The sequence below is a fragment of the Diplotaxodon limnothrissa genome, linkage group LG18 (assembly GCF_057381915.1).
Source record: "Diplotaxodon limnothrissa isolate DT_005_m linkage group LG18, D_limnothrissa_male_GT1.1, whole genome shotgun sequence".
NCBI lineage: Eukaryota > Metazoa > Chordata > Actinopteri > Cichliformes > Cichlidae > Diplotaxodon > Diplotaxodon limnothrissa.
The window spans coordinates 4,499,666-4,525,889 of record NC_140613.1 but is presented as its reverse complement, the minus strand read 5'-3'; the positions used below and the strand labels follow the sequence as shown (position 1 = coordinate 4,525,889).

The window sequence follows — 26,224 nt, the reverse complement described above, 5'->3', positions numbered from 1 at the left end:
TGCTCCCATTGGCACAGATTATAAAGAACAACAAAATAAACTATCATAGCTATGCAGATGACACACAAATATATATCACAATGTCACCAGGAGACCAAGGCCCTGTACAGGCTCTTGGTAAATGCATTGAGGAAACTAATGACTGGTTGTGCCACAATTTTCTCCAGCTAAACAAAAACAAAACTGAGGTAATAGTCTTTGGCGCCAAAGAAAAACGATTACAGGTCACCAGAGAACTTCAATCTATACATCTAAAAACCACAGACCAGGCGAGAAATTTGGGTGTAGTGATGGATGCAGACCTAAACTTAGAAAAACACATTAAGACAATAACAAAGTCAGCTTACTATCACCTCAAGAATATTTCAAGGATAAAAGATCTGATGTCTCAACAGGACCTGGAAAAACTAGTCCATGCATTCATCTTTAGTAGGCTTGATTACTGTAACAGCATCTTTACAGGTCTACCTAAAAAATCAGTCAGACAACTACAGCTCATTCTCACTAAGACCAAAAAAGTGGACCACATCAGTCCAGCTCTGAGGTCTTTACACTGGCTGCCTGTCCGTCAGAGGATAGACTTTAAAGTTCTGATGCTGGTCTATAAAGCTCTGAATGGTTTAGGACCAAAATACATCAGTGACCTCCTGACCCAGTATGAACCTTCCAGATCCCTCAGGTCATCTGGATCAGGTCTTTTATCAGTTCCCAGAGTCAGAACCAGACACGGAGAAGCTGCATTCAGCTTTTATGCTCCTTATATCTGGAACAAACTCCCAGAAAGCCTCAGATCAGCTGAAACACTCAGTTTATTTAAATCCAGGTTGAAGACTCACCTATTCTCAGCTGCATTTGAATAAAGCACCAAAGCCACACTTTTAAGCTTAAATTTCAAAACTTACATTAACTACTGATTTTTATCTACTGTTCTGATTTTATCTGTTTTGATTTTATATACTGTTTTGTTTGTTTGTTAATTAGTTTGTTTGTTTGCTTGTTTTAATCAATTTTAAATCATGCTTTTTATTTGTTTTTGTTTCTAATGTCTCTGTAAAGCACTTTGAATCACCTTGTTGTTGAATTGTGCTATACAAATAAATTTGCCTTGCCTTGTAACTAATACATTTAACAATAAATCTTCTTTATAAAACAAATAGTTTTTTTTATTGATACAAATTTGTCTATTGTCATTTTTTTAATTACATAATGCCCAGTGCTTAATATTATAGGGCTATTGTTATGAACATGATAAATTGTAGGATAATGTTCAACATATAATGGTTATCCTGTTTTTAGATCAAACACAATTGTCTTTTTCACAGGTTTAAGTGTTGATGGTAGCTTTCTGTGGTCTAGGATTGATGGAAATACCTATTAAGTCCTGTTTTAATCATGATTTTATTGTTGTTTCAATATTAACCAAGGGTACAAAAGTGGTGGAAAATCAACAGCGGAATTCAGCATTGATTCATCATTAACTGAGGGTAATAACTGATATAAAATCAATGCTAAAATTCAACACTGATCAAATATTAACAGAGGATGTAAAGGTGACATCACCTAAGAGCCAACAGACCCCTAAACAGGCCATGACCGCAACCCCGGGTTGAGCCCTCCAAGGAAGATGCTCCTGGGGAATCCCCCGACGCCCTAAGCCTTTCCCTTCCCCCACATCAATATGATCAACGAACAGAAAGTTCTGCTAATTTCTGTTTAACTCCATTAAGTTGCAGACAAAAAACAAAAATAAAACTAGGGTAGCGCTCTGCCCATAAAGTTCAACTGATAGCTAATCTATGTGCAGTGCATAAAGAAAATGATGGAAAGACAAACTAAAAGAAAATTTAAACCTCTTACACCATTAAAGACTTCAGTCGTTCGCAGTTTAAGGTTCAAGGTTCAAGGTTTTTTATTTGTCACATGCATAGTTATACAAGTATAACACACAGTGAAATGTAGCCTGACACGCTCCTCGAGGGGGGTGGGGGGTGGGGGGGGGGGTGGGGGTGTAGAGGAAGAACATATATATACATATACATATATATATATATATATATATATATATATATATACACATATAGTATATACACTGGGTGAATGTGCAGTAGTAGCAGCAAGCAGGTGAATTCTGTACATTAATATGAATAGACATCTGACTATTTTACAGGATAGACAATATAAACATATTTAAAATTAAAGGAATTGAAATGTACATTGTGCCTTGGTTTAGTGTCTGGAAGAGTCCTGTCTCAGCCAATTATAGATGATGTGAGAGGGCGGGTGTGTGTGTTTAGGGCACGGATGGCTTGGGGATAGAAGCTCCTCTTGAGTCTCTCTGTCCTTGCCCGGAAGATGCGGAACCTTCTACCAGATTGCAGAAGTTTAATGAACTCAGCAGAGACTCCAATAAAGAGCAGCTGAGTCAATCTGGTCTGGACTCTGGAGGAGAGTCATGGTTTCAGAGCCTCTATAGGACAGAAAACCTGCATTTATAGTGGGATAGTCTTCTGCTTAAATAACAGGATCATTCAAAACCGTTGTGTGACTCTGGAGGCTACACCCATAGACTGTGTATCAGAAATATGATTTGTGTTCAGTATTTGAGCAATTTTATATGGTTTCCATATTCTTAAAATTTACTTTTGAAGGCGAATTATCTCTATTTCCAGTTAGCATCGGACTTCACTGAACAAGCTGGGTGATGGAACAAGCTGATGCTTTAATTTGCTGAATTATTTTGCACATCTTGCCAGTGGTAACAACACAGGCAAAGTTTTCACATCCATTACACAACATGGTGAGCGTCAGTAGTTGAGGGATGAAGTCACATATGTCAACATACATTTGCATCAGAGAACAGTCTCTTCAATTTACTTTTATTTCTATTTCTATAATATGTGAAAACGAGAATATAAAATACCCCCCAATCTAACATCTCTCACAATACAAATGAAACTACAATGCTTTGTAGACTGCCCAAGAATTTGAACAGGGTACTGGGCTTAAGTATAACAGACCCAAATTCAAGCACACTGGGTGAAAAAGTCCATTGTAAAAATCTGAGTTTAAATAAATAGTTTCTCAATTTATATAAAACATAGTCAGACACCAAGAAACAAATTGTGGAAAAAAGCTAAATAAAGGAGAACATTGTTATGTTGTTTGCTGCAAAGACCTGGTTATAATCATTTTTGACATTTCTTTTTAAACTATAAAAATCAGAAAGGAATTTGGTTCCAGTAGATGGTGGCTCTCAAGCACAGCAATGTAAATCTCTCTCTTACACACACACACACACACACACACACACACACACACACACACACACACACACACACACACACACACACACACACACACCACCATCAACTTTTCTAAATTGCTAATGAAAACATAACTGAGCAGCAAAGTCCATCTAGCTCTTCACGGTTGTTGTGGTCGTGATAATTTTGTGAGGACACATTGAAAAGCCTCGGATGAACTTGCCAAAGTTCTACAAGTTAGGCGTCCGTAGCTTGTGTCCAGATCACATGTGTGTGTGTATGCATGTGTAATGTACATATAGACACGTGTGTTTATATGTACATTACACATGCATACACATACATACACAAAGCTGTGTAAACCAACTATAAATAACTAATCTAAACTTATATACATTAAATACAGAAATTAAATGAGGTGGAATGAATACTACAGAATATACATAAATAAAAAGCACAACTAACTAAATCAACATCACAACATGAAGTGACTTCCAGTCCATAATGACTCCAGATTTTTGGTCTTAGGTATTACTTGAATGATTTCAAATCCTTTGTAGGAAAACCAGAATGACTGATGAATTAAATGTTTGCAATAAAAAAATAATAAATGTTTTTTATAACAAAGTTTTAGGTAAAAAAAATATTAACTAACATCTACAATTAATATATACATGTTATCTGTACAGTTATCTGTACAGAAAAACATTCATCATAGTAACAAACCAATTAGTGTAACAAACAGTTGTTACTGTTACGGACATAAAATACCAAATTGAACTAAATATGAGGTAATCTTTTCCCTCATGCATTGTAGTGAAGCTCCGCTTTGAACATTGCTCCACCTTTGACACTTTCATGTACTGTGGATTCTCATGTGCTTTTTCAAGTGTGCCGCCTGACTGAATGTTTTACCACATATTTTACACAAGTGTGGCTTCTCACCTGTGTGGATTCTCATGTGAACTCTGAATGCTGATGCGTTACTAAAGCTTTTCCCACAGGCGCTACAAGAATGTGGCTTCTCACCTGTGTGGATTCTCATGTGCTTTTTCAAGTTTGGCGCCTGACTGAATGTTTTACCACATATTTTACACAAGTGTGGCTTCTCACCTGTGTGGATTCTCATGTGAACTCTGAATGCTGACGCGTTACTAAAGCTTTTCCCACAGGCGCTACAAGAATGTGGCTTCTCACCTGTGTGGATTCTCATGTGCTTTTTCAAGTGTGCCGCCTGACTGAATGTTTTACCACATACTTTACACAAGTGTGGCTTCTCACCTGTGTGGATTCTCATGTGAACTCTGAATGCTGACGCGTTACTAAAGCTTTTCCCACAGGCGCTACAAGAATGTGGCTTCTCACCTGTGTGGGTTCTAATGTGAGTGTTTAAGCTGTTAATCTGAATGAATCGTTTCCCACAAGTGCTACAAGAATAAGGTTTCTCACCTGTGTGGATTCTCATGTGAACTCTTGATGATGATGAGTGACGAAAGCCTTTCCCACAGGTGCTACAAATATATGGCTTCTCACCTGTGTGGATTCTCATGTGAGATTTTAAGTGGATCAGATGACGGAATCCTTTCCCACATGTGCTACAGCAATAAGGTTTCTCACCTGTATGGACTCTTAGATGGTTAAGCAGTCTGTATTTATACTGAAAGGTTTTTCCACAAATCTCACATTTTACAGACTTTCTACTTGTGTCAGGCTTACACTGACTATATGACATGAGCTGGCTCTCTACTCCACTTTGCTTTCTCTGATTTCTCCTCTTTGTGTTTGCATTTGTAGTTGATCCTGAGTGCACATGCTCACTTTCTTCCTGGCCTTGGCTCCACTCTGGCTGAGGACAGTTGTTAGAAAGAAAGTCACTGCTTGGTTCAGGTTCCTCATGAGTAGAAGTCACCATACATTTATTAGTCTCTTCCTTTAGAAGAAGCCGCTCTCCCTCCTGACTGGTGCAGGGTTCCTCCTGCTCCTCTTTAAATTCTGGAGGCTTTCGATCCTCCTGATCCAGACTGGAGATCCTTTCATGGTTAGAGACCTGTTGGTCTGCAGGAACCTCTTCCTCCTTACAGATCTTTTGATCTGAAAAGTCTCAAGAGACAAAAACAAAAACATAAAATGAAAAAAACCAAAAACTCGAACATTAAAAAAACAAAACAAAACATCTCATCAACTATTAGAAATTCTCTATGAGCATGTCGCCCACGTACGCCAGTGTAATTCAAACAGTTGTGCTAGTGATACTGACACTTAGATACACCGGAATAAATTGAAGTTTGGGGAGCTACATACAAATCAAAAGATCTTGCTGCATTTTCTTACATATTAATTTTGTACATTACTACAATGAATTTTAAATAAAACCCCTCAGATGCAGTTTAAGTGCAGACCTTCAGCTTCAATTCAGTAGGTTGAATGAAAACACGGCATAAAAATGTGAGAAAAAAAATCATCATGTTCATTTCTAATACAGATGCTTGCTTTCTCCTTTTTAATACTCTACAGGCCTTTACTGCAGTGACTTTCAGGTCTTGTTTGTTTGTAGGCCTTTCTGTCTCAAGTTTAGCTTTCAACAATAGAAATGCATGCTCAACTTGGTTAACGCTTGAGGGTCGACGGACGTGCTGACGCGCCAAAAATCAAACCACCAATTTAGGACAACACAGCAACAAGATGCAACGACCCAGAGTCTCCATTTCAACTTGGGTCGAAAGTGCGGACTTCAAACTTTATACCAGTTTTTAAATTGTGTTGACAGGCCACGTAAAACAGACGTATGATAAAAAATACACACAATGTTTTTTTCTGAATAAAATAGTAGTGTTTACAGTGGGAAGAAACTGTAAAAACAGTGTTTTTTTAAGGACAGCGCTAGCAAACACTCCTTTTTATCTTGTGAGAGAAAAAGACAAAACACCCCTTTCCTTCCCCATTAGTGAAAAAATGTACCATGTTAACCAATCGAAAATGATGTGGCAACATGTGGCATTTTGTTGTTTGGGAAGAGGTGGAGGTTTTAGGAGTGACACCGGCGAGTCATAGCGAGCGAGCGAAAGAAAGAGAGAGAGCAAGTTTTGATGCGTGAGAGATTTGTCATACCTGCAGGTAGGGCTGCCACGATTTGTCGACTAGTCACGATTACGTCGACTATCAAAATCGTAGACGACTGATTTAATAGTCGAAGCGTCGTTTGAAGTTTTGTAAGATCCCAAAAGATGCAGGAATAATAGCAGGATTTAAGAGTGTAATAACGGACTGAAACAGAAGATGGCAGCACTGCACGTACAAGGATGCCAGCTGCCGTTAAACCCCGAAGAAGAAGAAGCTGTGTCCCAGAATTCATAGCGCGGCCCAGCTTAGTTTCCAACAATGGCGGCAGCTAGTTAGTTTTAATATTACTCGTATTATTCTTTCTGGGTCACAAAATAAACGTTTAACATATTTTCAGGCAAGAATGTAGCTGTGTAAACCTCAAATATCGGCTCAGTTTATCAGGACACCACATATTTTCAAAAGCGCTCCGACGTTTTCGGAGACGTCTGTTACCCGCTAGCTCGATAGCTAGCCGGGGGCTAGGTCACTAGCGCCGTGAGAAGACCGGATTCCCGGCAAATTGTTTTCAAACCCACCGCCGTCTTTCGCTACTCAGGTTAAACATATATAAGTCACTTAGATAAATTAAAAATGTTGTTGTTTGGCTTTTTTTTTTTTTTGTATTTTATTTGTTCCTGAGTAAATCGGTTTGTCTGAGATTAAAGTTATAGTTTTTACACAGCTGAATAAACGTCAAGCAGACAGCTGATTATCAGAAGTGTGAGATACTGGAGAATATACTCCGGTGTCCTGTTATATTTTAGATAGCAAGGAGTTTATTAAACTTCACCGAAACAATCTGCAAATTTCATTAAAATTGAATAAACTATCATCTTGTCTTTATCTTTAGTTAGCACCTTAAAAGCTTAAAGCTGTAAGCTAATGATAGTTATATAAGAGCAGATGCTGCTGGTGCAATAAGCTGTAGTTTTACGTCCAGTGGATGATGATCTGATTAGTCGACTAATCGCATAAATAATCGGTGACTAGTCGACTATCAAAATAATCGTTTGTGGCAGCCCTACCTGCAGGGTTTATACCTGTGGTGTTCTTCTCAGTCTTATGTGTGCATTTTTAGGTACATAGTGCCATGTACCGATGATATTTGCAAAATGTGTGCATAATTTTTAGAAATGTACAATTTCTATTTGCATTTTAAGTTTCAAAAATGATTTGTTAAACATGTTTGTGGTTTTTACAGTAAAAAATATAACTTTTCTCTACTCGGATTTTAGGTTTTTTGTCTCAATTGTCGTCAGTCGAATCAGAATTTGAATTTTTTTTGAAAACATGGACATGGCATCCTTTGGATTAATGAGGATCACTTGCTTGTTCTCAGTGCTCAGGTCAAAAACTTTCTTCTCTGATGGAATTTCCTATCAAACTGGCTGCTTAGGCGTCAAGTTTCTAACTCGACAATGCTCACATCCAGACGACGGGTTTTTCAGTGAAGGCCTTGCATCAGCTAGACAATATTAAACCACATACTGCATTTATTCCAACAACATGGCTTTGTAGTAGTAGAGTCCAGGTGGTGAACTGGCCTGCCTGCAGACATGGCAAATGTTTCTTTCATCCACTGAAAATATTTTGCATGAAAGTGAAAAATATGAAAATGGAGACCCAGGACTGTTCAACAGCTAGAATCTTATATCAGAGAAAAATGGGAAGAAACTCAAAACAGCAGCTGCTCTCCTCAGGTCACTAACTGTTGTTAAAAGAAGACAGAAAACAGTGGTAACATGGCTCCGTCCTGACTTTTCTGTTGCTATCTTCAATTTCAAAATAAGCAAATGTTTTGTATATTTGTTTGTTTTGTTGTTTTTCTTCTACAATGTCCAATTGGGTTTAATTGGGTTTGTATCTGTAGAAATTTTATATCCATTAACAAATAAAGACAATCAGCATCATAATATGAACTCATTTTCAGGTTTCAACATTAACTAGACACAAGATTGTTTCTACTTTCTCAACCAACACACATCGGCTTGTTCCTTTTAGTTTATATTATTCCTGTACCCCTGAAAATAAAGTTTAAGTTCTAATTAGAATCCTACATTAGTAATATTTGTTTGTCTCATCTATAGAGTATTCCAAACTTTTCATACTTTGTTGGTAAAATTATTTAGCACTAATTTCCTAGCAGTGGCTGTACTGTCCTGTGACAATTACACCCAGCTGTATTAGGAATTAGGTTAAAGAACTGTTTTGCTTTTTAGTTTAACTGTTGTTAGTTTTGCCATATTTGTGCCTTACCAACAGTGTTGGGTAGTAACGGAATACCCCGGGGTTCCCTTTACTACGGTTCGGAGCCACGGACCTGTTTCATATACGCGCAGAATAGTTTTCTATATGAGACCCAGCAAAAAGTGTAGCCGTACCTAATGTCCAACCTACTGATACTCATTTTACATTAAGATTTAAAAGTCTAGTTGGTACTGGTATGGCGAGTATCCTTCAGTAATAGTAATAAATCACACAGCAATTCATGTAGTTGTAAAAAGCATGTTAATATATTAAGTAATCCAAAGTATTCAGAATTAGAGATGGACCGATCCGATATTACGTATCGGTCCGATACTGACCTAAATTACTGGATCGGATATCGGAGAAAAATAAAAAATGTAATCCGATCCATTAAATATCACGAAAGCACCTCGCAAAACTTGCAACACGCCGTAACTCACCTCAGAACGTTAGCACGTCAGAGCAGTATGCGTCACGTGATAGAGCGGCTGTGGCATGCGGGACCTGTCGGTGGTCTGGATAGCAGGTGGAGCTTCGCTAGCAACCTGGCATTTCATCTCCGACAAAGTTATCCCCGAGAGAAGTAAAGCAAGTGTGTAAGTCCATCTCTGAATGTTTGTAAAGCATTCCTGCGTTAAGCTTAACAAACGACTGCCTCTCGCTCTCCGGCTGCTACTTCAATCATGAAACTTACTTAATTACTTGCTTAATGGGGCGATCGTGGCTCAAGAGTTAGGCGTTCGCCTTGTAATCGGAAGGTTGCCGGTTCGAGCCCCGGCTTGGACAGTCTCGGTCGTTGTGTCCTTGGGCAAGACACTTCACCCGTTGCCTACTGGTGGTGGTCAGAGGGCCCGGTGGCGCCAGTGTCCGGCAGCCTCGCCTCTGTCAGTGCGCCCCAGGGTGGCTGTGGTTACAATGTAGCTGCCATCACCAGTGTGTGTGAATGTGTGTGTGAATGGGTGGATGACTGGATATGTAAAGCGCTTTGGGGTCCTTAGGGACTAGTGAAGCGCTATATAAATACAGGCCATTTACCATTTAATGATCAGCTGATCGGCTTTTCTGTCGCGAGTCCGTCTCTCTGGTTTGTTTTTGGTCCACTTTGCACCAGAAAGAGGAAACCAGCGGCTGAACAACAGCAGAACGTTTAAGCTTGATAAGCTGTTGTTAGAATGTATTTAATATTACTTTCTACACCAGGAGCTTTTTCTACGTAGCTGACGCTGGTAACTGTGCAGGGGCGGATCTAGCAAAGTTTAGCCAGGGGGGCCGATAGGGCATTAACAGGGAAAAGGGGGCACAAAGACATACTTTTCTTTCTTATTCTCATTTAAAATGTCGAGCTTTTAATAAATAATTATCTGACACCCAAAGTTTTAATTTGATGTAAAATGAATAGAAGTCAATTACTGTATATAGTGACTATTACGTCTAATATATATACTCTAGTAAACTATAGTACTTTTTCCTTTGGGAAGGTACCATCTGTGCAGTCTGCAATTTTGTTGAAGAAAGATGTTGAATCTATTTAATATTTCTTGAAAAATAATTGATTTCTGTGCATTTTTTTTCCACACTGCATCAAATTAAGGTTGATTACGTCGATTAAGCATCATGAGGTGGAGCGTGAGGGGTGGTTCCCTATTTTTTATTTATTTATTTTTGTTGTTGCTGGGAGTTGGAACCCTATTAGTTAGGTTGCTTAATATTTATGCTAAGTACTCTTTAAAATACCAGAATAGGGAGGATGGTGTAGGTTTAAGTTTATTAGATTGATCAGTATTGCTGAACTATGAAATATTTTTTTTGCATACAGGTATAACAGAATAGCTTTAGTGTAGTTGTTGTTTTAAACTTGAGTATGAACTTATACAAAATGCAGCAAGATATTTTAAAAAACAGTTTTGTTGATTAAAAAACACTATATCGGATTCATATCGGTATCGGCAGATATCCAAATTTATGATATCGGTATCGATATCGGACATAAAAAAGTGGTATCGTGCCATCTCTATTCAGAATACATTACACTCACTGAGTAACGAGTTCTGAATACATTACAAAATACATATATTCTGTAATACATTTTAAAAGTAACTTTTCCAACACTGCCTACTATTAGCAAACTTGCGAGCCACATGCTATGAAGCAAATCTATGGTCTACAGTGACCCCTTGTAGACATTGTGAGACATCGTTTCTGCTTCCAGAAAACCACAATTTGTGGGACTGTCAACTGCTCCTAAAAGAAAACTGAGCAACAATAACAGATATTACTTTTCCTTCTTCCCAGTGCAGACATCACTGATGCTTCACTCGTTCCTGCCTTCCTGATAGTTTCACATACCTTTGCTTTGTATCTGTATTTCAGGTTTCCAGATGGTATCCAGCAGTCTGAGCCTCTCCTGCCCGGTCCAGACCATGATGTGTTCAACCTCGTGACTGGTGCAGAGTTCCTCCTGTTCCTCCTTAATCTGAGGAGGCTCTGGGTCCTCCTGCTTCAGACTGGAGCTCCTCTCCTGGTTACAGATCTGTTGGTCTGCGGGAACCTCCTCATCCTTACTCTTCATTCTGTTTTGAGAATTCTTGAAAAGAGACAAGTGATAACGGGAGAAATTAAAAATGAACAAATGTGACAAATGTTTCAAGAGCACCGTGTGAGTGACTCAAGTTCTGATACTTTTATAAGCAAAATTAAGAATACAAAAACTTTCAGGTAGCTGCTGCCAGCTTGGTAAATGGCCTGCATTTGTATAGCGCTTTTCTAGTCCATAGGACCCCAAAGCGCTTCACACTACATTCAGTCATTCACCCATTCACACACACATTCACACACACAGCTTCACAGTTGCGCAACTGTTTGTCATTTTAACCTGCCACAGTAACAACCAAAAGTAATTATATCATTAATTATATTTAGATGGAGGATTTTAGAGTATTTCTCACCACCTGACTATGATCTGAGTCCAAATTTCAAATTAAAAGCTGTTTCACTTTGTTTGCTGATTTGTGCTTAAAGCTGCAGTATTTTGTTTTGTTTTTCATTATTTTCAAACTACGAAATAATTGCAGTCACAATAATAAATTAATATCATGTAAATTATTTAAACTGTACTTAAGTAAAAATATAGAATCACCATGGTGGGATGGTGGTTAACACTGTTGCCTCACAGCAAGAAGATTCTTAATTCGACTCAGGAGTTTGCATGTTCTGCTCCTCAGTGTGTCGGTTCTCTCTGGGTACTCCAGCTAGGGCTGCCACAAACAATTATTTTTGAGATAGTCGACTAATCACATCATGCATCCATTGTTGTAAAACGTACAGCTTATTGCACCAGTATGCACCTGCTCTTACATAACTATCATTAGCTTACAGCTTAAAGTGTTTAACGTATGTGCTCACTAAAAATAAAGACAAGATGATAGTTCATTAAACTTTTAATTAAATTTGCAGATTAAACACCACCGAGACAATCAATTCAGCAGTCTGCTCTTTGCTCCCTCAAATATAACAGGACATTGGAGTAAATTCTCAATCATCTCACATTTCTGTTCAGTTTTCTGTTTATTCAGCTGTGTGAAAACTGTAACTTTAATCTCAGCCAAACTGATGCACTCAGGAAACAATAAAACACTGAAAAAGCCAGATAATAACATTTATAAACTAAGTCACTTATATAACTAACCCTATAGATGAAAGCACATAACATTTTATTTTCAAAAGCAAATAACAAGCTTATAGAGCAGTAGTTTTCGGTTTTCAACAAAAGCATGCAATTTACTTTGTGTACAGTCAAATGGAGTTGAGTCAACTAGTGCCACCCGTGGCAAGGTGCCATAGCCTACAGCCAGATCAACTTGTGACACAGACATCTGCAGCACAATACATTTGTAACTTTCAATTTTTTCTGTTTTTGTGTCTTGCAAATAAACCTTTTTTATATAATTATATTATGCATTTATTTTTGGCCTACATCAGTAGAAAATGACAAATTATATACACAAAGTCATTGAAATCACCAGTCCTGTTGATTATCATGATTTTAATTTTCTTTCCCATAACAAAGAAATACGTCTTGAACAAATATATGACACATTAATATTTCACATCCTGTTATCATAGCCTGCCTGTGTAGAGAATACATTAACATGGCAAATGTATTGTGCATGAAACTAATTCAAACGAGGTGCAGATGTGTGTCACAAGTTAATCTGACTGTAGGCTTTAGGCACTTGACCACAGGTGGCGCTAGTTGACTCAATTTGAGTGAACATAAAGTAAACTGCACGTTTTAGTTGTGCAGCGAAAACGCTGAAATCGGAGTAATAACACGTACGAGGGGAACAATAACGAAGACAAGATTCTCCCGATCGTTTACTCTTGCTGTCCTGTGAACAACATCGGCGTGGTGTTAATTGTTTGCCGTTTTCGCGATCGCCTCGCGCACGAGAATATCACCAGGTAAACTCGCGACATTTCTAAACATTTTGTTATTAAAGAGCAACAAGACTGAGGGAGTGTGTTTGAGGTAACCTTATAAATGTCACGGATGACACATTTGGTGTTTATTTGCTGTTTTGTTGGTAGCGGCTACTGAAAAGCAAGTCTACCACACATCTGTTCGGCCAACGCCAGTTAATCCGGAACACTGGCCGCGAAGGATTTCACTCGCAGAAAAGGCTCATCGATGGTGGCTGGGATCGCGCCACGATCATCAGCCATTGCAGCCTAGGCTCGGGGAAACGAGCCCGCCATCCCTTTATAGTGGCCGAGCCCACTGGCGATAAGGAAAGGTAGCTCGTCATAGAGGACTCACGCTCGGGGAGACGTTTTTATGGTCGACTTAATAATGGAATAATGGCATGCATTTATATAGCGCTTTTCGAGACCCTCAGAGCGCGTTACAATCCCACTATTCGGTTCTATACTTAGGCTCCCAGAAGAGCCTCGAGAACCCTGGTGCTGTCTTTGCATACCTCCACAATGCTATGTTATTTAATCTTTAAAAAAAGGAGATTTCCTGCGTACGACCAGAAAGAGCCCAAGTACCGCGCGTTCCACAGTTTTAAAATAAATAACCTACAACATCTGCACGGCAACCACGTGGTGCGAGTTGAAGGTTTCTCTCACAGATTCTTTCGTCCGCGTGTTTAATACTAAAATCTTACCGTTTAAATCAAAGGGACGCACTTATGTGATGAGCTGCTGGTTGAATTTAGTCTGCGCTGATGGTTGATCTCACCCTGGTCGATTGTTTCTTAACCTCCGAGCAGATTTCTACCTTGAAAAACTCTCAAACCACTGTTGTTTGTTTGTTGTGGAGTTTGAGTGACGTCATTTCCGCTATACTTCTTCTATTAGAATTTCGAGTAGAACTGGCGCACTGCTGCCCTCCTCGGGTCATTCGTAGTCCAAATAAAAGTCCTTCCAAACAGTCCAGTGCTTTGCAGAAACCCGAATAAAGAATTTTAGTTCCCCAGTGATCCAAGCCAAGTATTGACTTAAACAGTCTGTAATATTCTGCAGCACAACTGGAACAGACTGTCTAAACATGTAAAGTAATGACACCCATTCTTTTCATTCTGTTATTGCTTTTTCCACATGCTGTTTTTTTGATGATGGATCCACATTCAGAAGACCCAGTGCTTATTAAATTTAATTAATTAATTTTATTTATATAGCGCCAAATCACAACAACAGTCACCTCAATGCCCCCCCACCCCCCACCCCACAGGTTCTCCAGCCTTTAGATTGATTTTAGTGTCATCTTCATTAACTGAAGTTTCTGTATGTTTCCTTATCATTTCATTCATTTTCTTCACTCCTTAACACATATCTGAGCTCCTTTGTGAACAGTCTTGAACTTCATTTTGGACCTGTTTTAATCACTCTAGCAGCTACTATGTTTGTCATTTCCACTATTTTTCTTGCACTAAACTATTTGCACTAAACAATAATTTCAGATAAACTGTAATTCCATTCATCCATCCTGCTTTTCTCAAATTTCTCTGTGGCTTTTTCACAGTTAGAAGGAAATGCTTCCCAGTCTGCCTTACTGAAGTCAAATGAGCAAAGTCATTTGTTTTATTCAGTAAAGCATTCCAGAGCTTTTCAGAAGACAAGGCCTATGAACCAAGTGATGCTTCTGCAAGGGCCTCAGAAAAGTAAAACGCTACACTCATCCACACAAAAGCGTGTCTTTCATCTCTTCTAGGAGGAAATACTATATTTATATTGTTATATATTATAATTAGTCCTCCAGTGAAGTTAGTCTCATATCACATGTGGCTGCATTACATCCTGCAACACCTCGACCGCCCGGGAACTTATGCCATGGTCCTGTTTGTGGACTTTAGTTTGGCTTTTAACACCATCGTGCCTGAACTTCTCTCCTCCAAACTATCCCAGCTCAGTGTGTCACCAGCTGCCTGTCAGTGGATCACCAGCCTGTCAGACAGGAAGCAGCAAGTGAGGCTGGGGGAGATCACCTCTGAAACTCGGTCCCTCAGTATTGGTGCCCCTCAAGGATGTGTCCTCCTTCTACACTAATGACTGCACCTCCAAGAACTCTGCTGTTAAACTCCTAAAGTTTGCAGATGTCACCACCGTCATTGGCCTCATTCAAGATGGTGATGAATCTACATACCGACAGGACGTTAAGCAGCTGGTACTCTGGTGCAGTCAGCACAGTCTGGAGCTGAACACTCTTAAGACTGTAGAGATGACAGTGGTGTTGGAGCTATTTGTTCTTTATTTTTTATTATTTTTGAAATTAGATAAAGTTTGTTGTTAGTTTACTTATATTTTGGGGTTTATTTACAAGTTTATTTGTAGGTTAATATTTGTTTCAATGTTTTGTTTGTTTGATGTTACTTTGTTAAATTAGTCAGTAAAAGCTGTAGGGCCATTTTGTTTCTATAAATAAAGAGACTGGTATAGGACCAGCATGCACTGGGGTGAGCCTATGGGTTTTTACCAGAGCAGGAGAAGCAGCAGGAAGTAACTAAAAATGGATCTTGTTATTGCTTGCCAAACTGGATGAATAAACCATAAAAACGCAACTTTCAAGTTTGGACAGTGGACTTCTTTTGCCTGCATACGGAATATTATCGCAGTGCAGCAGTGGCTTGTGGACTTTTAATTGCGGGATGTTTGGTTGGTCAAACAAAAGGAATTGCCACTACAATTGGACTTCAGGAGACATCCCTTAACTCTGCTCCCCCTTACCATATCAGACAGCCCGGTGTCTACTGTGAAGATCTTGAAGTTCCTGGGTACCACCATCTCCCAGGACCTGAAGTGGGAGACCAACATCAACTCCATCCTCAAAAGGACCCAGCAGAGGATGTACTTCCTGAGACAACTGGGGAAGTACAGTCTTCCACAGGAGCTGCTGATCCAGTTCTACACTTCAGTCATTGAGTCTGTCCTGTGCTCCTCCATCACAGTCTGGTATGGTGCAGCCACTAAACAGGACAGGAGCAGACTGCAGCAGACTGTACAGGCAGCAGAAAGGATCATCGGCGCCCCCCTGCCCTCCATCCAGGAGCTGTACCTCTCAAGAACCAGGAAACGGGCAGGGAAAATCATCACAGACCCCTCACACCCTGGACACAGACTTTTTGACCTGCTGCCTTCTGGCAGACGGTACAGAAGCCTGCAGACCAGGACCACCCGACACAGGAACAGTTTCTTTCCCCTCGCCATCTCCCTTCTAAACAGTTGACCTGTATTAAATCCCAGTTCTTTGTATTCCTTACGGCAAAGAAAGACACAGCTCAAAGTGGTCAAACTCAAAAAATGATCTTTATTTTACGTTACCGGGAAGGGAGACCTGAACACACGAACACACAAGCTCAGGTCTGAAGCACAAACAGGAAGCCTAGTTATTTATATACTTCCTCTAGACGTCACACACACTTTAAGTTTCGATCAAACACCCTACTTAGTTTCACTTTCTGCCCGCAACTCATGTTCTCTGCAAAAGCATGCAGTTTCCTGTCAGTACTTTTGGCACAGACTGTACTCAAAGTTGGGCCTCTCTTATCCATAAAACAATATAATCAGCAAATAAGCATTCAGATTATATTATGTCACACTGCTCCCACTGCCAAACTGCAGCTGCACCTTATGTACATTCTGTAGTATTCATTCCACCTCATTTCATTTCTGTATTTAATGTATATAAGTTTAGATTAGTTATTTATAGTTGGTTTACACAGCTTTGTGTATGTATGTGTGTATATAGACGTGTGTGTGTGTGTGTGTGTGTGTGTGTGTGTGTGTGTGTGTGTGTGTGTGTGAATATACCAAACAGATAAATGTATTTGTTTCTTTCTAAAGTAAAGACAAAAAAAACTGCTTGACAAAGAATGTTCTGCTAATTTCTCTGTTAAAGCCCATGAAGTAGAAGACAAAAAAAGGTGGAGAAATATTTGTGTAAATAAAATTCATATCGATCACTGGTACCTTCAATGGACAAACAAACACAGGAAGGATCCCCTTTAAAAACTCAAAAACATCAAGAGAACAAAATGAAGATGTCAAAGTACCACCCATAATGTTTGACAGACAGCTGATCTCGGTGCAGAGCAGAAATGATGGAGAGAAAATAAAATGGAAACTAAAATATAGATTTAAACCCACAATATGAAAGTCTTCGGTCTATTTCAGTTTAATGAATTCAGCAATATCTCCATAATTGTTGTAAAGTCTAAGCCCAACGTAGAGCGGCTGAGTGAATGTGGTCTGGACTCTGTGGAGGAGAGTCATGGTTTCAGAGACACTGTAGAAGGACAAAATACCTGCTCTGTGATCCAGGTACACTCCTACTCTGGAGGAACAAGGACCTGAAATGGGAATTTCAGTGTTGTTATGCCAAAATGTGTAACTATTTTTGGAACAATCTAGTGCCCAAGACTTGTCATTACGACCAAATCCACATTCATTTCGAGTCCCTGCTCTGCTGATATTCCTATATGCAACTGCTACAAAAACTCCCCCTCTCCTCACCACCTCCCAGTAACAACGTCCGGTCAGACTCTCTCTACTCAGGACCTGCCACCATCCAGTAAATCTGTCTGGATGATCCAAAAAGGATTGTTGATGATACATGAATGTTACTTTTCTGTTCTCGTCTGATAATAACAGCTGTTTGTGTGCTGTGTTTGGATCCAGTGAGATTTTACATGAATATTTTAAGAATCCAGCTCTGGTCTTTGGCTCTGCTGGTGGATCTGACAGTAAAACATCCACTTCAGTGACTGTCAGTGAGATGTTTGTCCATTCCTCTCTCAGAATGTCCTGTAGTTTATCTCTGACCTCTGACACAGCTGCTGTCACATCCTCAAAGTAGCTCAGAGGACGGATATTGATGCTGGATGAGTCTGTAGACTCACTGAGTGCTGACAGTGAGGGGTAGTTGTGTAGAAACTGGATGTGATCCTCTGTGTGTGAGAGCTGCTTCAGCTCAGCATCTTTCCTCTTCAGCTCAGTGATCTCCTGCTCCAGCTTCTCCTGAAGCTCTTTGACTCGACTCACTTCAGTTTCCTGCTGGGATCTGATCTGCTGCTTCACATCAGAGCTTCTTTTCTGGATGAGATGGATCAGCTCAGTGAAGATCTTCTCACTGTGCTCCACTGTTTGATCAGCAGACTGATTGATGGCCTCCACCTCCTGTTGAAGCAGCTTCACATCTTTCTCTCTGTCCTGGATTCTCTGCTGGATGTTTTGTCGACTCACCTCCAGCTCTCTCTGCCTCTCAGTCCTTTCTGCTGCAGCTGAGACTGTGTCGTGGCCTTTATGTTCATCCACAGAGCAGAGATAACAGATACTCTGCTGATCAGTACGGCAGAACATCTTCATCACCTCATCATGACGAGAGCAGATGTTCTCCTGGAGCTTCTTGGAGGGCTCCACCAGCTTGTGTTTCTTTAATGGAGCCACATCATAATGAGGCTGAAGGTGTTTCTCACAGTAAGAGACCAAACACACCAGACATGATTTCACAGCTTTCATTTCTCTTCCAGTGCAGAAATCACAGGCCACATCTTCAGGTCCAGCATAGCAGTGATCAGCAGGAGCAGCTTGGAGTCCAGTCTTCTTCAGCTCCTCCACTAAAATAGTTAACATGGTGTTTTTCACCAGGACAGGCCTCGCTGTGAAAGTCTGTCTGCACTGAGGGCAGCTGTAGATTTTCTTCTCGTCCTCTCCATCCCAAAAGCCATTAATACAGTTCATGCAGTAGTTGTGTCCACAGGGAATAGTCACTGGCTCCTTCAGCAGATCCAAACAGATCGAACAAGAGAAAGTTTCTTGGTCCAGCTGAACTCCTTTCTGCGCCATTTCTCCTCTCAGTATCAGTGACTTTGTGAGTTTCACTTCCTTATAATTGAAAGCATTCGGAGCTCTTATCTAAACAACATGAGTTAGCTCTTCTGCGTCGCTGCACGTTGATTACAGCCATGTTCAAAGTGCAGACCTGAAGGGGAGGGAAGAAGGAAATATATGGACAGACAGTAGGTGCTGAGTCAGAGAGCAGGAAGAGGAGGGAGGATTATCAGGCTATGATTAATTCTAAGAAGAGGAAAGTGTGATTAGTACTTCTTATAACAGAGCTTGCTTCGCATTTTAAACAGTTTTAAACAGTGTGTTTTAAAAGGTCTTTTAAAATAATCTAAGTCTGCGAAATTAATTCATCTTTTTATTTGTTTCAGTATTTAAAATACTCCATATAAAGAGAGAACATAGTGAATAACTTTTCAAAACTGAGCTGAGAACAAATGTAGTCCATTTATTTTTTATATTTTTAGTTACAAAACAGAAAATTCCAAATGCTCCTAAAAGAAAACCGAGCAACAATAACAGAGATTTATAACGTCTCTTCCTTCGTCACCTGTTTGTTTTTCAAGTTGCTTTTGACAGTTAGTTCTTATACTCTTGTCTCATGTGTGACAATATAGGGCACATGCCTTTATTGTTCATAGCAGGAGGTGTTTAAATTTTCATCCTCTGACTTGTTCTCAGGACGTCTAGAGACAATAATCAAGTGCACTCAAAGGAACTTTGCTTCAGTGACCATGCCCTTAGCCCACAGTGGATATTTGTAAGGGGGTGATTGCAAAACATTGCCGCTGTCACGCAGTTTCATATGATTGAGTCGTGTGTTTATGAGTCAGTAACTGTTATTTCATTGGCAGGTTAAGTGGATTATGCTGGTTATAACTGTTAAAGTTATATGTCTCATTTACAGATTATTCCAAACTTTTCATACACACTAAAAAATGCTGGGTTATTTTCATAATCAACTTCTGTGTAAAAGCTGTAGGTTCGTAAATCGGGTTATTGTGACCAAATATTGGTGCAAAAGTTATGACTCAGGAGTTGGGATGATGATGTGCCGGGTTCTTCAGTTCACTCCACAGCTTGACTAATCCTGTTGGGTCACAGGTTGGGCAGCAAAATTTCACACAATTGTTTGGGTTGAAGATAAGCCTCAGAAGAAGCCACATCAGTTTTCACACTGCCATGTTCAACTAGAAATGACCTGATCAGATATCACTGGACTTCTCCACTACTCAGGGGCGATTCTAGGATCAGAGCTTTGGGGGTGCTGAGCACCAGGAGAGCTGCCCAGCCAGGCAAGATAAACTTTACTTGTCACAATGAGACTTCTTCCCCATCTCTGTCAGTCCTGATTTTATGTCTTTATTTCCAGAGCCGGCTCTTTTTTAGTGAGCCGAGCCGAAAGAGCCGAAAATCCCATCACTAGTATTAAGCCTTTTGGTTCTTAGTCAACAGAGATTGACAGACCACGTGACTTTCGCGCATTGCTTTGTGGGTACCCGTGGCAACAACATCAAGACACTGCATCAAACACTAGCATTTCCAGCACCGGTAATCATTAATTCTGAGGTTTTAATCCCTACTTGCATTTTATTTGCCCCAAAAACAGTTATGTACAAAACGACGAAGAACTCGACAGGTCCGTACGAAGACAGATTTGACGAAAAGACCAAAAAACAAAGTACGAGGAAAAAATCAAAGGAGAGATTTTCAATCTCTACACACAACGCTAAGTTGTTAAAGGGTTAACCTGGCAGGGCTGAGAATGTTGGTTGACCCTCCTCAGTATACAGCTAATCTGTTCTTCACTTAAGCTGGGCATACAGTGTGTGATTTTCGGCCCATTTTGAGATGATTTTTCAGTTGTGCGTTGACCGTTTTGGGGATCGGCCCGAGTTTCGCCTTAATCGTGTGTCTTGTAGTATACATGGGGTAACAAGAAGTGATTAACACCTCACGACCAGCTCCCAATCAGCAATCGTATGGTTGAAAGAAAATCAAACCTTTTTGAAATCCTGGTCGCCCCTCGTGAGCAGAGATGGGCAGTAACGCGTTACTGTAATCTGATTACTTTTTTCAAGTAACGAGTAAAGTAAGGGATTACTATTGCAAAAACGGTAATTAGATTACCGTTACTTTCCCGTAGGAACGCTGCGTTACTGCGTTACTAAAACCGTGATTTTTTGCGAGAATGGCTCACGACAGTGACGTAAGCGAGTGCGCCGTTAGCGACAACAGCTGTGTGCAGATCAACAATGGATCATATATCGAGTGCGGAGAGAGTATGAGCGTGCAGCGTTTAAAGCGTGGAAGTACTGACCTTACTTTGAGTTTGATTCCATATAAAGTGACAAAAACCTTAGTGTCCGTTGTGCGTGGGAAGAAAACTTCTTTTTACAGCGAAAAAACCCCCTAAACTTCCAAGCAAGCACCGAGTGCGCAACGACGTAATGGGAAATTCACAGAGAAACTCATGGATTCTTCAACTGACCGCGGCACACCTGCACCAGGGTAAACCTCCGCCTACCCCACTCCTGCTTTACAGGTGAAAATAGAGCAACAGGACCGCTGAGTCTTTGACTTTATTTATTTTCTGCTGTGTTTTACTTGCATCTATTTGAAAGAGTGAGTGTAAACACAAAAACTATTTTCTTTTATGTGCTGGAATGTGCAGAAAATAGGTTTAAATGTTAAACTAATTTATTCAAGTCAGAGAATGTTGCATATAATTAAATTTTTGCTTGATGCATAAAGTTAAAAGATTAAAACTAATAAAACAAGTTTTAAAAAGAGACTTTTCCATTTGATTACAGAGGGGCCGATGACGCGATATGGCAGCCTCGCTTCTGTCAGTCTGCCCCAGGGCAGCTGTGGCTACAACCGTAGCTTGCCTCCACCAGTGTATGAATGTGAGAGTGAATGAATAGTGGCATTGTAAAGCGCTTTGGGTGCCTTGAAAAGCGCTATATAAATCCAATCCATTATTATTATTATTATTATTGTATGATGGATTATGCAGAAAAAGTAGAATTGGGCTGAAAGATCTATCGCTTTATTACCTATTCAGGTTGTAAATCGTGTTTTTAAAAAGTAACTAAGTAACTAAGTAATTAATTACTTTCGAAAATAAGTAATCAGTAAAGTAACGGGATTACTTTTTGGGGAAGTAATCAGTAATTAGTTACTGATTACTTTTTTCAAGTAACTTGACCAACACTGCTCGTGAGGGTATCGCATAGTAATGTGCAGCTCGATACTGAAATATCGATTCCTACGATACCAGTCATTTATGTTCTAGAATCGATTCTCATAATAAAATATCGATATTTTAGTAATTTAGGGTAAGTTTGTAGTTTATCATTAACAGGAACACAGTGGAAAGAAACTATATCATTCGGATTGTCTACATAGGAAGGAACTACTTCCTCTTCCACCTTTCATAGTCATGTGCGAAATACGGCTGCATAAATGTGTCGCAGCCCCTTGGCGTGTGCACTCACAATAAGGGCTGAGCATAAATGGAGTCATGTGTGGACGTATTTTACCTCCACAAACAGCTGAGACATGGTTTGCAATACATGTGGCAAGAAAGTGAGGTGTTGTGGCAACATCACTAACCTTGTCAAACACCTCAGAATAAATCATATCACAGAATATGATGAGCGTATGTTGAGGTGAACAGAAGAGGAGGAGAGGACAGGGACAGATGCTGCTAGGGCGAGACAGACGTCTCTCACGGAGTCCTTTAGTGCTGCAGGCAGGCAACGTGTTCAAATAGCGCACAGCTTCAGTTTCTTTATTTCTATATGATGAATTCTGCATTTTTAAGTGATAAGAACAAGTAATCTGATGTCCTGTAATCATTACCCAGATAGCAAGGAAACATTGAAACAATGTTGAGTCAATATCAGGCTGTGTCATTGAATCAACGTTGAAGTGTGACGTTGACCTAACGTCACTCTTGCACCCTTTTTTAACGTTGAAACAACGTCAGGTTTTGATGTTGAATCAATGTTGAAACCTGACGTTGATTCAACGTTATATTTTCTAATACTGCTGACATTGAAACAATGTCAGATTCTGATATTGAAACACTGTTGAGCTATGGTGTTGATTTTCCACCTTTCGCATATTTGCTTTTTATTAAAACAACAGTTAAATCATGACTGGAAATCTACCTTTCTTTATAGGTATTTTAACCAATACTAAACTACTGCATGTTTCCATCAATACTTCAACCACCTAAACACATAATTGTACTTATTCCTTAAATTGGACACCCTTTATAAAAAAACCCCCAAATGTCTCACAATGTATCATGTCAATATTAATATCCTAAAATAAGAAAGCATTGCATGTGATGTAAGAGAGAAAAAAAAATAAACAAAAAAAGGTCAATAGGCATGTTTCGTTTGCTAAATACTTTATTAAAAGACAGTTTCCTATTTACGTTTATATGATTCACAGAAGTTTGTAATTTTTTGCATGATGTGCGTCCTGCACCACCCAAATGATCTGGGGCGTATCGGAGCCATTTCTGCACTGCTTGTGCAAAGACAAACTCGGACATAGAGTTTGCCCCTAACTGCTGCGTCAGGCTCCAATCAAGGCAAAGCGTCTCACCTATAGACACATTTTAAGAGATGGAATTAGCGTGTCTCATGTCTTAAATGTGTATGCAAGTGCTTGTGTGTTTAACCAACAGGCCGTTGTTATGTATTTAAATCACATCTGACAGCTATTACACTTTATAGTTACAAAGTGTACATAACCTTTATATACTTACCATTGCCTTATTTGCCTCTTGTGATTGAAGAGCTGGCTCTGCATTGTTTAGCTGCTCAATGTTGTGCAAGGGCAAATCCAGAGGCAGTACCCCAGCATCTACCGATTCATTGCAGCCGGTATTGCGGATGGCTCTGACCTCCTCACGGAGTTCGTTAACAGCTCTCGTCAGGTCTGACAGAAAAAGATACATTTTTTTTAAGTATTTAAGAATACAGACAACTTATCAAAAGTTTCCTTGTGTCACACACAGATATGTACAAAGACACTAGACAGTATTTTATTACCTGGTATTTTCACTCGAGGGGCCTGGGGAAACCATTTCTTTGCGGGCTGCTCATCCTCTGAGTCACTATATGTGTACAGGGGATTTGGTCTAAAGAAAAAAAGTTGAAAACGGTCATAAGTAATTACAAATGTGCTTTTGGAATATTTTTTCCTAAAGTTACAGTTTGATTTATAACAACACACACAGGAAACGGAGATGTGCAAGAAGGTACAGTATACAAGGAATTTTTGAAGTGCACAAGTGTACACGGCTTTGCATTTATAAAAAGTTTACAAGCTTCCACGTTTTGGACTATATTATGTGGTGATATTGCAGTATGCAAGCACCACAGATATGTATAAAAGACAAGATCATAAATTCTTAGCAATCAAAGATATGTTTGTGAAATAAAAAAAGTTTTACTTGTGCTTTCTTTTATGACTGGTCTGAGTTTCAGCTTCGGACTGAAGGTCAGACGTATCAAAGTGTTCACTTAGATATTTCTGAAGACTGCGTTCTGCTTCATGAAATGTGTCTGGAAGTACAAACACAATGTATGGCCAGACATAAATTAGGACACGAAAAACTTGTTATTGTTACATTTATACAACACCAATCCAGATGATACCCACCATGGCTTATTAGAAGTCAGACTGGTGCATAGGTGAGCCATGTTGCACCAGGATGAACTCTCCTCTTTACTGCGTCGTGGATCCTGAATGTGTCTCACGGAGGATATGGAGGCCATGACAATTTCTCCCCATTTATCCATGATCTAGGGACTATTTCTGTACCACCAGTGCTAAACTGCACAATGCACCAGTCTTTCATTTTTATCTTTTTTTTAATTTGGAGTCCTTTTTTGCCCTGTCTAGGATAAACAGGAAACAGATAATTACAATATATTTCATAGTCACTACAAAACTTGATCTATTGATTGAACTAAATAATAAATAATAGCTTAAAGTGTATATAGGCAACAATTACAAGCAAACCCGTATATGTAAGCATTTAAACACTGAAGATAATAAAATTAACAGTATTTTGTCTAAGTCTGCCATTGTAGGAATTCATGGCACCGAGACAAAAACTAGGCGCACAGTGTGGCGTCAAAATAGGCGCACACCTTTGACGCTGCGTTTTCTCCGTCTTCCTCGTCCACACGTAAATGCTAAACGCAGTTTACGTGTGGACAAAAGGTGCAAACGCAAGTTAGGTGAGCGTGCAGCGTAAAGTTAGGTGAGCGTGCAACGTAAAGTTTGAATTGAGTGCGAATCGAAGCGGGTGCTCTCCAATCATTAAAAGTAACAAAGTCATTGAACACATTTATACAGTTACCTTTACGTTTATCAATCATATATCACAGATTTACAGTTTTTTTGTAGTACTATGCTAAAAAGCAACTACAGAGCGAAAGTCTGGGTCAAGCGCCGAGGTGACGGCAAGAACAAAGGAACCCTCGAAGCGTTAAAGCTAGCTTTGTAAGGGAATATAACGGAAAAGTATGAAACGAAAATGTTTTCTTTGTTGATAGACTTTGTTTGCAGTGCAATTTATTTGTTGCCGGATTGTAAGATGAAAGTAGACACAATTTCGGGCTCCCACATTTTATCCGAAACTTTACATTAACAAGTTTGTTTTTTTTTTTTTACTGTTATTCAAATGCAACCGTGGAAATAACGAATAGAACAAAAGTCATTCATTCTTACCTTATACTAATCGTGGTGCAGGCCAGTGCAGTGCATGAACTGATGCCTCAATTCCGCTGAGAGTAAATCTAATGTCCCGCTCTACTGTACAAGACAATGGTTACCTGGAGGGATGTACCAATGTGATAGGGGTGCTGCGGAATAGTCCAAGTGGTAGCAGCTTTAATTTCCCGCTCAACCATAAATCGATGGTTTTTCAACGTGATTGTTGTCACCTTGTCAACTATAAATAGATCAACAATCAACGATGACAGAACAACGGTGAATCAATGTTATTTCAATGTCAGTGTAAGGTTTCATCAGTATTTCAATGTTGTTTCAACATTGGTTTTGTGTTGACATTTCAATCCTGACGATTCTGATGGTTCAGATGGAAAATCAACATCTGTTCAATGTCTCCTTGCTATCTGGGTATGAAGCTATAATTTGAGATACAATAAATAAAATAAGTTTTTGTACAAAGTATTGGTATCGGATCAGCATAAGAGACCAAGACCTCTGATACC

At 39.5% G+C, this 26,224-nt stretch overlaps 2 protein-coding genes across 7 annotated transcripts; both read right to left on the bottom strand.

The window, feature by feature from the left end:
• Positions 1-4,094: 4,094 nt before the first annotated feature.
• Positions 4,095-13,924, bottom strand: LOC146612902 (uncharacterized). Its single transcript, XM_085378380.1, has 3 exons — positions 13,781-13,924; positions 10,959-11,196; positions 4,095-5,363 (listed from the first exon to the last, which is right to left on the bottom strand). The coding sequence occupies exons 2-3, from the start codon at positions 11,179-11,181 to the stop codon at positions 4,120-4,122; spliced, it is 1,467 nt and encodes a 488-aa protein (XP_085234506.1). The 5' UTR covers positions 11,182-11,196; positions 13,781-13,924; the 3' UTR covers positions 4,095-4,119.
• Positions 13,925-17,276: 3,352 nt separating this feature from the next.
• LOC146612901 (E3 ubiquitin/ISG15 ligase TRIM25-like) lies at positions 17,277-24,535 on the bottom strand. 6 transcript variants are annotated; one of them, XM_085378368.1, is made up of 2 exons: positions 24,521-24,535; positions 17,277-18,935 (listed from the first exon to the last, which is right to left on the bottom strand). In XM_085378368.1, the coding sequence occupies exons 1-2, from the start codon at positions 24,533-24,535 to the stop codon at positions 17,277-17,279; spliced, it is 1,674 nt and encodes a 557-aa protein (XP_085234494.1). The 6 variants fall into 6 exon arrangements, with proteins under 6 accessions (XP_085234494.1, XP_085234499.1, XP_085234496.1 ...); XM_085378373.1 differs by lacking the exon at positions 24,521-24,535 and having other exon boundaries at positions 17,277-18,353; positions 18,756-18,968; XM_085378370.1 differs by lacking the exon at positions 24,521-24,535 and having other exon boundaries at positions 17,277-17,875; positions 18,410-18,956.
• Between the last annotated feature and the right edge of the window lie 1,689 nt (positions 24,536-26,224).

Excerpts from the sequence above, each read along its gene's own strand:
- LOC146612902 (XM_085378380.1), bottom strand. The coding sequence starts at position 11,181 with ATGAAGAGTAAGGATGAGGAGGTTCCCGCAGACCAACAGATCTGTAAC. Across the intron at positions 5,364-10,958 it reads AATACAGATACAAAGCAAAG|ACTTTTCAGATCAAAAGATC; the intron begins GTATGTGAAACT and ends TTGTCTCTTGAG.
- LOC146612901 (XM_085378371.1), bottom strand. The coding sequence starts at position 18,956 with ATGGCGCAGAAAGGAGTTCAGCTGGACCAAGAAACTTTCTCTTGTTCG.